Consider the following 14,661-nt stretch of genomic DNA (forward strand, 5'->3'; position numbering starts at 1 on the left):
TTATTTTTAGTACTAATGTTGCTGTCTCTCCCTTTTGCTCTCTCTCGCTCTCTCTGTATTACTCAGATCCGTTTTGACGGCTGGCATGAGAAGTTTGACTTCTGGGTGGACTCTGACCTGCCGGACCTTCACCCTGTGGGCTGGTGTGCCCGGACAGGTCATCCCCTGGAACCCCCCCTCTGTGAGTTCACCACCCCTGTATGTGTGTGTGCTCTTCGCTAACCATTCCAACTCAACGCTCACATGTACACACAAATCAATGCACTCGTCCATGCATCTCAAGGACCTCTCCATCCATTAAATCCCCACTATTGATTTTGTCCCTTTCAGAGGTGAATCTCACTGACATTAGAGCACAGCTATCTGATGTATGGGTGCAAAGTATTTTCTATGGCACAAGGCTTTGTACTGCGCTCTAAATCCTAACCACAACTCCACAGCCAATAGCACAGTATCCCTGCCCTAAAAACAACTTTAAAGTAACTGTCCAGTGAAAATCTCACTTTTTAAATGTTCATATTCACTTATCCAAATAATGTAGTTGACTCGTCTTATAATCATATTTCTGGCCAAAGCATAAATTGGAGATAAAAACACACCTCAAACATTTATCTCAAAACATTAAAAAGAAAAACACTTGAAATTTGCTTGGATAATGACATCATTATCTTTGGCGGAGACAGGCCCGTGTGTCACTAATCCAGCAACCTTTTCATTTTTTTCAAATTCTCCGGTGGGGAGAAGGATTTTTCTCGAGACTAGGTGAGACATGTGCTCACTGCACACAGGCAAGGTAGTTAGCTAGCAAGCAAGCCAAGCAATCCACAGCTGATCTTGGCAAAAAGGACAAAGCCTATCTCGCCAGTCACTTCTATTTCACGTTATGTGGTTTGTAAAAGTTGGCCTGCTGGCAGTTATCTAAGGTTAGCATGCTAATGGTAGCAATCGTTAGCTAAGAAAGCAAGTCAAAGCAGATCTTTTACACAACAACCATCTTGCCATTCCATTTTATTTTAAATCCTGTAGTTTGTAGCTAAAAGTGTTATGTCAAGAGAACTTCGCTGTTGTGTTAGCTGTTGTTGACTGATATAGATAGCAGTAGTAGCTAGCTAGCTTCATGACTAACGTAAACTCACGTAAACTCGTACATCGCCTTGGTCCGTACAATTGCCCTTATTTTAGCGCCCCAAAAATGTAATACTTTCAGGTCAACTGTAATGTCAATACCATTGTAAACCACAAATTCCAACAGAATCAATTACATGACCTAAACACTGCCCGTTTCTGCATAATTCAAGCAGGCAATGAGCCCATTGGGTCTTTTTAAAAATGGCAGGTGGGGAAGCAAAACTAATGCGTGATAGTGAGAGTGTGGGAAAATTGCTTTTTTTCACTCAATCTGTCCAACTTATCACCTTATCGCCTCTAAAATGTAAATAAAACACTATTAAGAGTGTATATAATGTGTCATTAGATACCTATTTGAAGGTTTGTGTCGAATTTGAATCGGGTTTTTATGGCGGTGCTAAAGTGATCTAAGAAGTAAACAGCGGCTTTGAGAATGATGATCGCATGCAATGATGACGCAAAAAATGACTGTCCATTTCTTGTTTTTAAAGGATGAGAGAAGTGCTACACCTGGTGGAGAGAGATTGTAAGACAGAAATAGTTGCTTTATATGCGTGCTGTACTTTACGACATGACACGTCTAGATGTAATGGAGGGTCCGTTTTTTAAACTTTTCTCCATACTATAGAGCCGTTACCATGTCGATCAATGCTTGAATAGAAACCTAGTTCACACCCCCGATTTTGATGTCAACACAGTCGCTACAGTCCCATTAGTTTTCTTTGTAGCCTCGCTTGAATGTTGCGGTTGGGGTGAGTTTACGTTAGCTAGTTACGTAGCTAACAACAAAAATATCAGCAATATAGTGACAGTGAAGTAAAGAACAGAAATGACTCACACTTGTGAAATAATCAGACTGCATTTATTGCTGTTATAGTGACGTGCCCTAGTAGTTCCATTGTGCATTTCCATATTCTGAATCCATCCATACTATTTGACTTGGTGCAGACAGGCTCGGGCAGTCTGCCCCAGTGCCCCCATGTGGGAGCTAATGTGAATATCCAAGTGTATACATGTCTCATTGGCTGAGCAGTCAAATCAGTAAAAAAAAAATGTACCAGTATACACCCAAACCACTCAGGGCACAGGGAAATATACTTTTTATAACATCCAAAATTAAAAAATTTTGGAAGGACATCTATTTAATTCATATTGTATTTCATTTTAAAATCTGGAACACTGGACAGATACTTAAATTTATAACAAAGTAGTCGTTGTGATTGACAAGTTGGCACAGTGCGAGAAATCGACAAAAGTATTTTTGTCTGCACAGACTAATCACTTGACCTTTGAAGAATGCCTTTAATTTTTCTTCATTTTCGATGTTGGCTGTGATTTGTTTTTCTTGATGTATTACCATTGACAGTTCCATAGTGATTTAGGGATACAATATAAATGGCTGCAACAGAAATCATATTAGAAATAAAAAAACACAACTCTAATCTTATTCCAAGTGGAGGACTTGTGACTAGTGGAATAAATCTTTTCAATTTCCCCTTTTGGTAAACACATTTGTGTGTGTGTGTGTGTGTGTGTGTGTGTGTGTGTGTGTGTGTGTGTGTGTGTGTGTGTGTGTGTGTGGGCTTGGCTTGGCTTGGCTTGGCTTGGCTTGGCTTGGCTTGGCTTGGCTTGGCTTGGCTTGGCTTGGCTTGGCTTGGCTTGGCTTGGCTTGGCTTGGCTTGGCTTGGCTTGGCTTGGCTTGGCTTGGCTTGGCTTGGCTTGGCTTGGCTTGGCTTGGCTTGGCTTGGCTTGGCTTGGCTTGGCTTGGCTTGGCTTGGCTTGGCTTGGCTTGGCTTGGCTTGGCTTGGCTTGGCTTGGCTTGGCATGGCAATACAGGCCATAAACGTGACTTGAATTCTATGTCTTATTTGGTTCAGAAGCTTGGTGCTTGATATATTATGGCAAGATAAATGTTTGATGTTGCTCTAGATGTCTTAATCTAACACATAAGCAGAACCATAAGGGCTATTTGTCTACCCTGACACTCAAAAGACTTATTGATCTACCCCAGCTAATCCTCTGTAAGGTCTCATTCATTGTAACTTCATTTCAAATAGATACTCATAACGCATGGGTTTGCACAGTTGGATAACTAAAACCCATGTTATAGGCGATGAGGCTATATAGGCTAAAACATGGGTTTAAGTTATCCAACAGTGAAAACCCTTGCATGATGAGTATCCATCTGAAATTAAGTTACAATGAATGACAATTTATGGAATTCAAGTTAGGTTTATGGCCTGCACAGTGCCTTCGGAAAGTATTCAGACCCTTTGACTTGTTCCACATTTTGTAACATTACAACCTTATTCTAAAATAGATTAAATAATCAGCAATCTACACACACTAACCCATAATGACAAAGCGAAAACAGGTGCATCCTGTTTCCATTGATCATCCTTTAAATGTTTCTACAACTTGATTTGTGTCCACCTGTGGTAAATTCAATTGATTGGACATGATTTGAAAAGGCACAAACCTGTCTATATAAGGTCCCACAGTTGACAGTGCATGTCAGAGCAAAAACCAAGCCATGAGGTCGAAGGAATTGTCCGTAGAGCTCAGAGACAGAATTGTTTCGAGGCACAGAACTGGGGACGAGTAACAAAACATTTCTGCAGCATTGAAGGTCCCCAAGAACACATTGCCCTTCATCATTCTTAAATGGAAGAAGTTTGGAACCACCAAGACTCTTCCAAGAGCTGGCCGCCCAGCAAAACTGAGCACTCGGAGGAAAAGGGCCTTGGTCAAACTTCCAGAAGGACAACCATCTCTGCAGCACTCCACCAATTAGGCCTTTATGGTAGATTGGCCAGACGGAAGCCACTCTTCAGTAAAAGGCACATGACGGCCAGCTTGGAGTTTGCCAAAAGGCTACTTAAGACTGTCAGATCATGAGAAACAAGATTCTCTGGTCTGATGAAACCAATAACTCTTTGGCCTGAATGCCAAGTGTCACATCTGGAGGAACCTGGTACCATCCCTACGGTGAAGTATGGTGGTGGCAGCATCATGCTTTGTCAGTATGGGGTATTGTGTGTAGATTGATGATAAAACTATTTCATTCATTTTAGAATAAGGCTGTAATGTAACAGAATTTTGAAAAAGTTAAGTGGTCTGAATACTTTCCAAAGGCACTGAATGTAGTTAATATACCACTGAATACATATGCTGACCCAATTTTACCTACTTGCCTGTTGACTAAATCAATCAATGAATAGCAAGCGTTATCTTCAAACTCTTTCTTGCCAGCCTCAAGCAAGCCTTGTGATTGGTTTGTTGGTTGTCATCCCCATCTAGCACACGCAGGACCTTCTGACCTTAAGAGCTCCGTGACCCAGGGAGTGTGCCCCACTCCGGGCTGCAGGGGTGTGGGCCACATCAAAGGAGCCAAATACACAGGACACCACAGGTAAGACACCTATTGATGACTACATTGTCTGACAATATCTGCCGGTCCAGAAAAATCGCCAAGCCCCTAAACCCTGTAGATCTGAAGGGATTAGAAAGGTATCAGCAATATGATAGTAGTTCCACCTTGCTCTCTGAAAGGCTTGGTAGCATGTTCACCATGTTGCTTATACCCATCAAATCAAACACATCCTTTCCAATCCCTACAAGTTCTTAGAGGGTAGCAGCTAAGAATTGTTTCTGGGCCAGACCTATCCCCAGCTTGGCTTTTCTGATAGCATGTCACCATTGTTTAGAGGCATATTTAGTTTGCTCAATTTGCTTCTTGTGTGCCCATTGACACCCAGATCAGGAAGGACTGTCACGATTGTCGTAATTAGCGGACCAAGGCTCAGCATGATTGAAGTTCCACATCTTTATTACGGTGAAACTTGAAACAAAAACAATAAACCAATAATGAAACGTGAAAGTAGTGGTGCACATGCACAAACACAAAACAATATCCCACAAACACAGGTGGGAAAAATGGCTACCTAAATATGATCCCCAATTAGAGGCAACGATTACTAGCTGCCTCTAATTGGGGACCATACAAAATACCAACATAGAAATATTGAGCTAGAACACCCCCTAGTCACGCCCTGACCTACTACACCATAGAGAACCAAGGGCTCTCTATGGTCAGGGCGTGACAAGGACTAATTACACAAATTAAGGTATTATCCACCAACAGCTGGCTTTGGCAAGGTGAGATGTGGATGCCATTGTCTGTGGGTAATAAATATGCTGCTGTAACTGCAGCATTGCATGGCCTGTTGGTTGGCTCCATGCAACAATAGTGAGAGTATGTTGCTAGCATTAACATCTAGCTGACCTGGGCTTCTCTGTGGGGGAGAGGGCTGCAGCCAGACGGGTTCTAAGATGTTTACCTAGGGGAGCCAGAGGTGCCTCCACAAAGGAGAGGAGAAAAAGGGATGATGGAGGAGAGGCACTCCTGGACCATGTTCACTCACGGAGCTCACATACGAGTAGCCTAGAGAAGTTAATCCTGCAGCTTGCAGGCCTGCTCCATGCTCTTCTCCCTGCCAAGACTCTGCCTGACTAACTGCCAGAGCAGCAGCGCACAGTCTATCACCGGCTGTCATACCACTGAGGTTATGGCCCTCTCTAACCCATTTGTTTTACAAAACACACCGCTTTGCAGAGTGCTTGGTGGAAATTCTTAGTTTTTGATTATTGAAGAGGATGTGTCTGAATATATGGCACTTTAGGTGAGAAAATTAGGAATCTTGCCGACTAATATTAATTTTATTAATTAATTTTATTTTGACAATGCCAGGTGTTGACTTTTTCAATAAACAAACTGTAGATCTCTCTCTGTTTTTATAATGTAGTTGTCAATACTATATCACAATGATAGTAGTAGTCCTTACATTCACCCCTCTGCTCCTCCCTCTCTCCCTCTCTCTGTCTCCCTGAGCGTCTGTCTGAGGATTCAACTCGCCCTCTGCTATTTTTGTGCCTCACCTTTTCCAAGGATATAATCAACTCTGAATGGAATGAGGGTGGAGTGTGCATATCCCCCCCCCCCCCCCCCCCAGCACACCCCTCTCCACAGCCCACTGGTGGATCCTTCTGGTCAAGAAACAGAAAGACATTCATTGACAGAGTCCTCCACATCCACAGTGCCATGCTTTAAGCCCTGTTACTGCAGCAAAATAAAAACTCTCTAGAAACGTGGCTCTAACCCAACTTCATTAGAAAATAATTTGAATTTCATCTGCATCAATTATCATAAACTCAGAACTTCAGTTTTATGTGGAGAATAACATATGCGGGTAGGAATATGTGACCGACCGGCTCGATTCGGTCTTATGTAGCAAAATTTCAAATTGTGTATTTTACATTGGATAAAAGTAGAGACTCCGAACTAGAAAATGTTGCTAAACTTGTAACGTCACTTTTTGAGAAAATGGACCTTGAATGTTTTGGTACACCTACTGGAGAGCTCTTCTTTGTCTACACCCATACAGCATAATTCACACCCTCTTAAGCCTTAGCCCCACCCATGTTTTTATGTTATCCAGAGCATTGGTGACTGCAACTGTGCTGCAGGCAACAATTAAATTGCTATTTTTTGCCAACGTTTACTGACACCGGAGGTATTCAACTGGTGTTGATCATTTGTAAATTCGTATACATAGATGGATGTTTCTCCCTCTTTCACGGATGGATGATTGCACTTGGTTTGAAGATGTCATCCGGAGACAGGTGTTTTATACAACAGTCTACTGTGTGTTCTCTTTTTGACTCCGTCTGCATATTTGCAATCAAACGCCAGCATTTTCTCAATTTCCTTAACTATCAAACTCTAATGCCACTGATTTAAAACTCGGTTCTCCAGAAAGTGGAGAGCAACACTTTTGCAGTTCTCCTACGTGATATCTTTCAAAAAAGCTCTGTTACTAAGGATTACCTACACAAACTGATCAGCGCATGTTATAGACCGAAGCGTGCTACATGGCAGAACAATCTGAACTCATCTCTCGGCATGTCCAACCCACCCATTATCTCAGCCAATCATGGCTAGCGGAAAGGTTCCTGCTTTTTCTATGGCTAAACCAACTAGACTCGTAATTTAACAAATTGTATTCCTATTTACAGATGGCATACAAGTGTGTTATTAAGGCACATGAAAGTTTGCATGTTCCAGAAGGCATTTCTGCCCCCCAAAAAATATTTTTATAAAAAAAAAGTTTAAGTTCAAATGGCTCTTCTATGAAGTAGTGATGCGCGACATACGTGTAGTTTCCTGAAACGAGTCACATATAATCACTTATTTTATGTTATTGTGGCATGTTTTCATTCTTTAATGGCCCCCGTCATTTGAGTAAACGGTTGTGACTGCTCAGATGCTGTTGGGAGCAGAGACACTGAGGCTCACATTATTACGACTCACACACAAACACATACGCAAACACACAGGAACACAAACACACACAGCTGTATTCAGTCATCTGTGCAGTGCACGGTAATAAAAACATCATTCGACATCCATATTAAAATAACTAATCAGGAAGCTGAGAGCTATTTCATACCCCCACACGACATTATGCTCCGGCACCCTCAATGATTTTGATGAAAGTATTATTTTTAATTCCAGAGGCGTTATTGGTGAAGAGGTAATATTATCCAAGTTTGAATTTTGGCATTAGCCTGAAGGTTTGGGAGTGTGGGAGCTCATCTACTGCTCGAGTCGAGCGTTATGCAATCTCATTATAATAATCTCATGAATATTTATAAAACGGTGACTTACTTTACTTTGAAGAAAAATAAATGTACATTTGTATGTGTTGAGGGACCTTCAGGGTGTTATACAATTCACCTTTCAATGATTATGGGTTTAACTTTTGACCTCAAAGGGTCAACTCATTTACAGAATACGACGCCGCACAAAGACAGGGCATGTTCATTTCCATTGAGATAACATTTGAATGGAAAGTGCCCACTTTAGCGCCCTGCCTGGGCGTTAGAAGAGCCCAGCACGGCTCTTTCCTGCAGTACAAATTGATCTTATCTCTCTAAACCATCTGCAGTGGAGGAAAGGGCTCAGAGTGGGGCGACCAACCCCTCTGAACAGCGTCATTTTAGCTTCTCAACACTCAGACTACTGCTGCAATCTATTTTTGAGCTACTAAAACCCTCCCGCTTCAGTCGCCTGTAGTTCCATCATGCAGCATTTTGTTTTAATGAACGCAAGCATGGTCGATTTCCACAGCTGGCGTCAACATAAATTGTCTCATCCCGACTTAAAGTCTCCGGTCTGCTGAGAGCGCAGTTTCCTCCCCTTATCAAAATGCACAGATGCATGTGTTTTTCCTTGGCCTGTGCTACGGTTAAGTTGGTTCCAAGGTAGAAGTGTGTCTGTGTCTGTCTGTATGTGTGTCGGCTCAATTTATGGCAACAGATGCAGGCCTACAGTGCATTCGGGAAGTATTCAGGCCCCTTGACATTTTACACATTTTGTTACGCTACTGCCTTATTCTAAAATGTATTACATTTTTTCTCATCAATCTACACACAAAACCCCAAAATGACAAAGCAAAAACAGGTTTTTAGACATGTTTGCAATTTTATAAAGAAAGTATTCAGACCCTTTACTCAGTACTTTGTTGAAGCACCTTTGGCAGCGAATACAGCCTCAAGTCTTCTTGGATATGATGCTACAAGCTTGTAGCCCTGCATTTGAGAAGTTTCTCCCATTATTCTCTGCAGATCCTCTAAAGCTCTGTCAGGTTGGATGGGGAGTGTTGATGCACAGCTATTTTCAGGTCTCTCCAGAGATGCTCGATTGGGTTCAAGTCCGGGCTCTTACTGAGCCACTCAAGGACATTCAGAGACTTGTCCTGAAGCCACTCCTGCGTTGTCTTGGCTGTGTGCTTAGGGTCGTTGTCCTGTTGGAAGGAGAACCTTCGCCCCAGTCTGAGGTCCTGAGCGGTCTTTTTTTCATCTTTTCCTCGATCCTGGCTAATCTCCCAGTCCCTGCCGCTGAAAAACATCCCCACAGCATGATGCTGCCACCACCATACTTCACTGTAGGGATGGTGCCAGGTTTCCTCCAGACGTGAATGCTTGGCATTCAGGTCAAAGAGTTCAATCTAGATTTCATCAGAATCTTGTTTCTCATGATCTGAGAGACGTTTAACTTCTTGGTGACAGGGAGGCAGTATTGAGTAGCTTGGATGAATAAGGTGCCCAGAGAAACTGCCTGCTACTTTGTCGCAGATGCTAATATATGCATATTATTTGTACTATTGGATAGAAAACACCCTGAAGTTTCTCTAACTGTTTGAATGATGTCTGTGAGTATAAAAGTACTCATATGGCAGGCGAAAACCTGAGACAAATCCAACTAGGAAGTGGGAAATCTGAGGTTTGTAGTTTCATTTAAGTGATTGCCTATCCAATATGCTGTGTCTATGTTGCCAGATTGCACTTCCCAAGGCTTCCAGGAGATGTCAACAGTCTTTAGAAAGTTGTTTGAGGCTTCTATTGTGGAAGGGTGTCGAATAAGAGCTGTTTCATCAAGTGGACTAGGCTGAGGCCAATCAGTTGTTTACTGCGTGGTGACACGGGTGTGCCATTCCTTATTTTTTCTCTGTAATGAATATGCTATTGTCCGGTTGGAATATTATTGAAGATTTATTATAAAAAGACCCTAAGGATTGATTGTAAACATCGTTTGACATGTTTCTACAAACTGTAATGAAACTCTTTTGACTTTTCGTCTGAATTTTGCCCTCGCGCATTGTGCCTTTGGAAGAGTGAACTAAACGCACAAACAAAAACATAAATAAATAAATAAATATGGACATAATTGAACAAAACAAACATTTCTTGTGGAAATTGGAGTCCTGGGAGTGCATTCCGATGAAGATCAGCAAAGGTAAGTGAAGATTTATAATGCTATTTATGACTTTTGTTGACTCTACAACTTGGCGGGTAACTGTATTACTTGCGTTTGTGGCTGAACACTGTTCTCAGATTATTGAATATTGTGCTTTTGCCATAAAGCTTTTTTTAAATCTGACACAGCGGTTGCATTAACAACAAGTTTATCTTTAACTCTATGTAAAACATGTATCTTTCATCAAAGTTTATGATGAGTATTTCTGTTATTTGATGTGGCTCTCTGCAATTTCTCCGGATGTTTTGGAGGGATTTCTGAACATGGCGCCAATGTAAACTGAGGTTTTTGGATATAATTATGAACTTGATCGAACAAAACATACATGTATTGTGTAACATTGAGTCCTGGGAATGTCATCTGATGAAGATCTTCAAAGGTTAGTGATAAATTGTATCTATATTTCTGCTTTTGGTGACACCTCTCTTTGGTTAGAAAATGGCTGAATGCTTTCTGTGACTAGTTGCTAACCTAACATAATGATATGTTCTGCTTTCACCGAAAAACCTTTTTGAAATCGGACACTGTGGTTGGATTAAAGAGAAGTGTATCTTTAAAATGATGTAAAATACTTGTATGGTTGAGGAATTTTAATTATGAGATTTCCGTTGTTTTGAATTTGGCGCCATGCAATTTCACTGGCTGTTGGCGAGGTGGGACGCTAGCGTCCCGAACGATCCCAGAGAGGTTAAGTGCCTTTTGGCAAACTCCAAGCGGGCTGTCATGTGCCTTTTACTGAAGAGTAGCTTCTGCCTGGCCAATCTACCATAAAGGCCTTATTGGTGGAGTGCTGCAGAGATGGTTGTAATTCTGGACGTTTGACCAAGAACCATTGGGTTCTTGGTCAACTCCCTGACCAAGGCCCTTCTCCTTCGAGTGTTCAGTTGGGCAGGGCGGCCAGTCTAAGAAGAGTTGGTGCTTCCAAACTTATTTTATTTAAGAATGATGAAGGCCACTGGGTTTTTGGGGACCGTCAATGCTGCAGAAATACTTTGGAACGCTTCCACAGATCTGTTCCTCAACACAATCTTGTCTCGGAGCTCCACGGACAATTCCTTTGACCTTATTACTTGGTTTTGCTCTGTCATGCACTCTTAACTGTGGGACCTTAAATAGATAGGTGTGTGCCTTTTCAAATCATGTCCAATCAATTGTCTCCTTATCTATGCCTGTTAACACTGTTTCCAGTGGACATTTTTTTTTAGTAAAATTCATGGCCGGATTTGAGATGCATCGAGGGAGCTGGGCTTATGGACTGTAATGGAGCGTGAAGAAGTGGGCTTTTGTGATGTGTCAGAGGAACCTTTTATTGTTCTCTGATCTCCCACTCCAAACCAGCTGTAAGTTCCAGTGTTTCCTTTAGCATTGTATAGGCGGATGTGGCCCCCAGCTAAGAGAGTTTGGCCTCTATTGGTTGACAGTTGTCGTGTCAGAGCATGGATGTTGCTTTGGGGGACTTAATTAAGAGGTGCCCAGCCTTGAAAGTAATCTTGGTGGGGTAAACATGTACAACAAATGAGAGCAGTTGGCCCTCACCACCCCATTGACTTGCTTGCTGTTACACTTATAGTGAGTGACCCCTCATTTACTCGTTGCTGTATATTTCTTTGCAGCCAAAATAATGTAAGAGTTGTCAACTATTGTTGCCTATCAACAATGACAAGCCACCAGGTTCTGACAACTTGGATGGAAAATTACTGAAGATATTGCCACCCATATTTGCCATATCTTCAATCTAAGCCTACTAGAAAGTCTGTGCTCTCCAGGTAAAATCAGGAATTCCCCAGGGCAGCTGTCTAGGACCCTTAATTTTCAATCTTTACTAATGACATGACACTGGCCTTTAGTAAAGCCAGTTTGTCTATGTATGTATGCGGATGACTCCACACTATACATGTCAGCTACACCAGGGAGTGAAATCACTGCAGCACTTAACAAAGAGCTGCAGTTAGTTTCAGATTTGGTGGCAATGAATAAGTTAGTTCTAAATATTTCAAAAACTAAAAGCATTGTATTTGGGAGAAATCATTCACTAAACCCTAAACCTCAACTAAAACTTGTAATACATAATGTGGAAATTGAGCAAGTTGAGGTGACTAAACTGCTTGAAGTAACCCTGGATTGTAAAACAGTCATGGTCAAAACATGTTGATACAACAGTAGCTAAGATGGGGAGAAGTCTGTCCATAATAAAGCGCTACTCTGGCTCCTTAACTTCTCTAGGGTAGGGTGCACTATTTTCACCTCCGGAAGAGAAGCGTGCCCAAAGTACTCAGGCCCAGAAGCTAGGATATGCATATAATTGGTAGATTTGGATAGAAAACACTTACAAAACTGTTAAAATAATGTCAGAGTATAACAGAACTGATTTGGCAGGCGAAAACCTGAGAAAAATCCATCCAGGAAGTAGGATTTTTTTTATTTTTGTAGTTTTCTATTCAATGCCATCACAGTATCCATTGACTCAAATTGCATTTCCTATGCATTCCACTAGATGTCAACAGTCTTTAGAAATTGTTTCAGGCTTGTATTCTGACAAATGAGGGAGTAAGACCAGTCTGAATGACTAGATCCTAAAGTGTCAGAGTTTTTTTCATGCGCAATCCCGAGAGCGCGCCTTTCTTGTTTACCTTTTATATTGACAACGTTATTGTCCGGTTGAAATATTATTGATTATTTAGGCTAAAAACAACCTGAGGATTGGATATAAACATCGTTTGACATGTTTATTTGAACTTTACAGATACAATTAGGATTTTTTTTTTGTCTGCCTGTTGTGACTGCATTTGAGCCTGTCGATTACTGTAGAAAACACACAAACAAAACAGGGTTTTTGGATATAAAGAGAGACTTTATTGAAGAAAACAAACATTTATTGAGTAAATTAATGTCTTCTGAGTGCAACCATATAAAGATCATTAAAGGTAAGTGATTAATTTTCTCTATTTCTGACTTGTGTAACTCTTCTACGTGGCTGGTTACTGTTTGTAATGATTTGTCTGCAGGGCGATGTTCTCAAATAATCGCATGATATGCTTTCGCCGTAAAGCCTTTTTGAAATCTGACACCGTGGTTGGATTCACAAGAAGTTAATCTTTAAACCTATGTGTAACACTTACTTGAAGGGCCTCCCGGGTGGCGCAGTGGTTAAGGGCTGTGCCACCAGAGACTCTGGGTTCGCGCCCAGGCTCTGTCGTAACCGGCCGCGACCGGGAGGTCCCTGGGGCGACGCACAATTGGCATAGCGTCGTCCGGGTTAGGGAGGGATTGGCCGGTAGGGATATCCTTGTCTCATCACGCACCAGCATCTCCTGTGGCGGGCCGGGCGCAGTGCACACTAACCAAGGTTGCCAGGTGCACGGTGTTTCCTCTGACACATTGGTGCGGCTGGCTTCCGGGTTGGATGCGCACTGTGTTAAGAAGCCGTGCGGCTTGGTTGGGTTGTGTATCGGAGGACGCATGACTTTCAACCTTCGTCTCTCCCGAGCCCGTACGGGAGTTGTAGCGATGAGACAAGATAGTAGCTACTAACAATTGGATACCACGAAATTGGGGAGAAAAAAGAGGGTAAAATTTAAAATAAAAAAACCCACAAAAAAACACTTACTTGTATGTTTTCTGAATTTTTATAATCAGTATTTCTGTTTTTGAATTTGGCGCTCTGCAATGTCACTGGATGTTGGTCAGGTGGGACGCTACCATCCCACGTACCCTAGAGAGGTTTTAACAAGGCAGGTCCTACAGGCTCTAGTTTTGTTGCACCTGAACTACTGTTCAGTCGTGTGGTCAGGTGCCACAAAGAGGAACCTCTGAAAATTACAGGGCTGCACTGCTGGCCCTTAAATGGACACAGAGAGCTAATATGCATGTATATTTCTCATGGCTCAAAGTGGAGGAGAGACTGACTCCATCACTACTTGTTTCTGTAAGAAGTTTTGAAATGCTAAATGCACCCAGGTGTCTGTTTTAAATTACTAGCACACAGCTCGGACACACATGCATACCCCACAATACATGCCACCAAAGGTCTCTTCACAATCCCCAAGTCAAGAACAGACATTGGGAGGCGCACAGTACTACATAGAGCCATGGCTACATGGAACATTCTTCCACATCAGGTAACTGATGCAAGCAGTAGAATCAGATTTTAAAAAACAGATCAAGATACACCTTATGGAACAGCAGGGACTGTGAAGAGACACACACACATAGGCACAGACACACATACACATGATAAGACACACACTCTACACACATACACATGGATTTTGTATTGTAGATAAGTGGTGGTAGTAGAGTGATGGCCTGAGCGAACACACAATGTTTTGTGAAAAATGTTATGACATGTAATGTCATGTATTATTTTAAATTGTTTATAACTGCCTTAATGTTGCTGGACACCAGGAAGAGTAGCTCCTGCCTTGGCAGCAGCTAATGGGGATCCTTAATAAATGCAAATACAAAACTGTATCTGTAAATATATACACTCACTCTGTTAGCCAAGGCCTTAAAAGATAGCTATAGCCTCAAGTTTAAAGAAATAGAGCCAGCTAATTATGCAGATTAGAGTCCATATTATCAAAGGAAATTGAAGGACTAACAGAACAGAGAGATAGCAATAAAAACTGTACCATAAAGGCTCAGAGTAAGTTGGA

At 41.8% G+C, this 14,661-nt stretch overlaps 1 protein-coding gene across 6 annotated transcripts in view; it reads left to right on the forward strand.

Annotated features, from left to right (window-relative positions):
* LOC139367031 (lethal(3)malignant brain tumor-like protein 4) overlaps positions 1 to 14,661 on the forward strand; it is a 147,433-nt gene that overhangs the window by 54,986 nt on the left and 77,786 nt on the right. For all 6 annotated transcript variants that reach the window (XR_011626832.1, XR_011626833.1, XM_071104935.1 and 3 more), the window contains 2 exons: positions 67 to 181; positions 4,429 to 4,540. Coding sequence is in view for 4 of the 6 variants with exons in the window: in XM_071104935.1 (XP_070961036.1) it covers positions 67 to 181; positions 4,429 to 4,540 (227 nt within the window). In the remaining 2 variants the exon portion in view is untranslated. The remainder of the gene's footprint in view (positions 1 to 66; positions 182 to 4,428; positions 4,541 to 14,661) is intronic.

The sequence above is a fragment of the Oncorhynchus clarkii genome, chromosome 15, assembly GCF_045791955.1.
Source record: "Oncorhynchus clarkii lewisi isolate Uvic-CL-2024 chromosome 15, UVic_Ocla_1.0, whole genome shotgun sequence".
NCBI classification, from domain to species: Eukaryota; Metazoa; Chordata; class Actinopteri; order Salmoniformes; family Salmonidae; genus Oncorhynchus; species Oncorhynchus clarkii.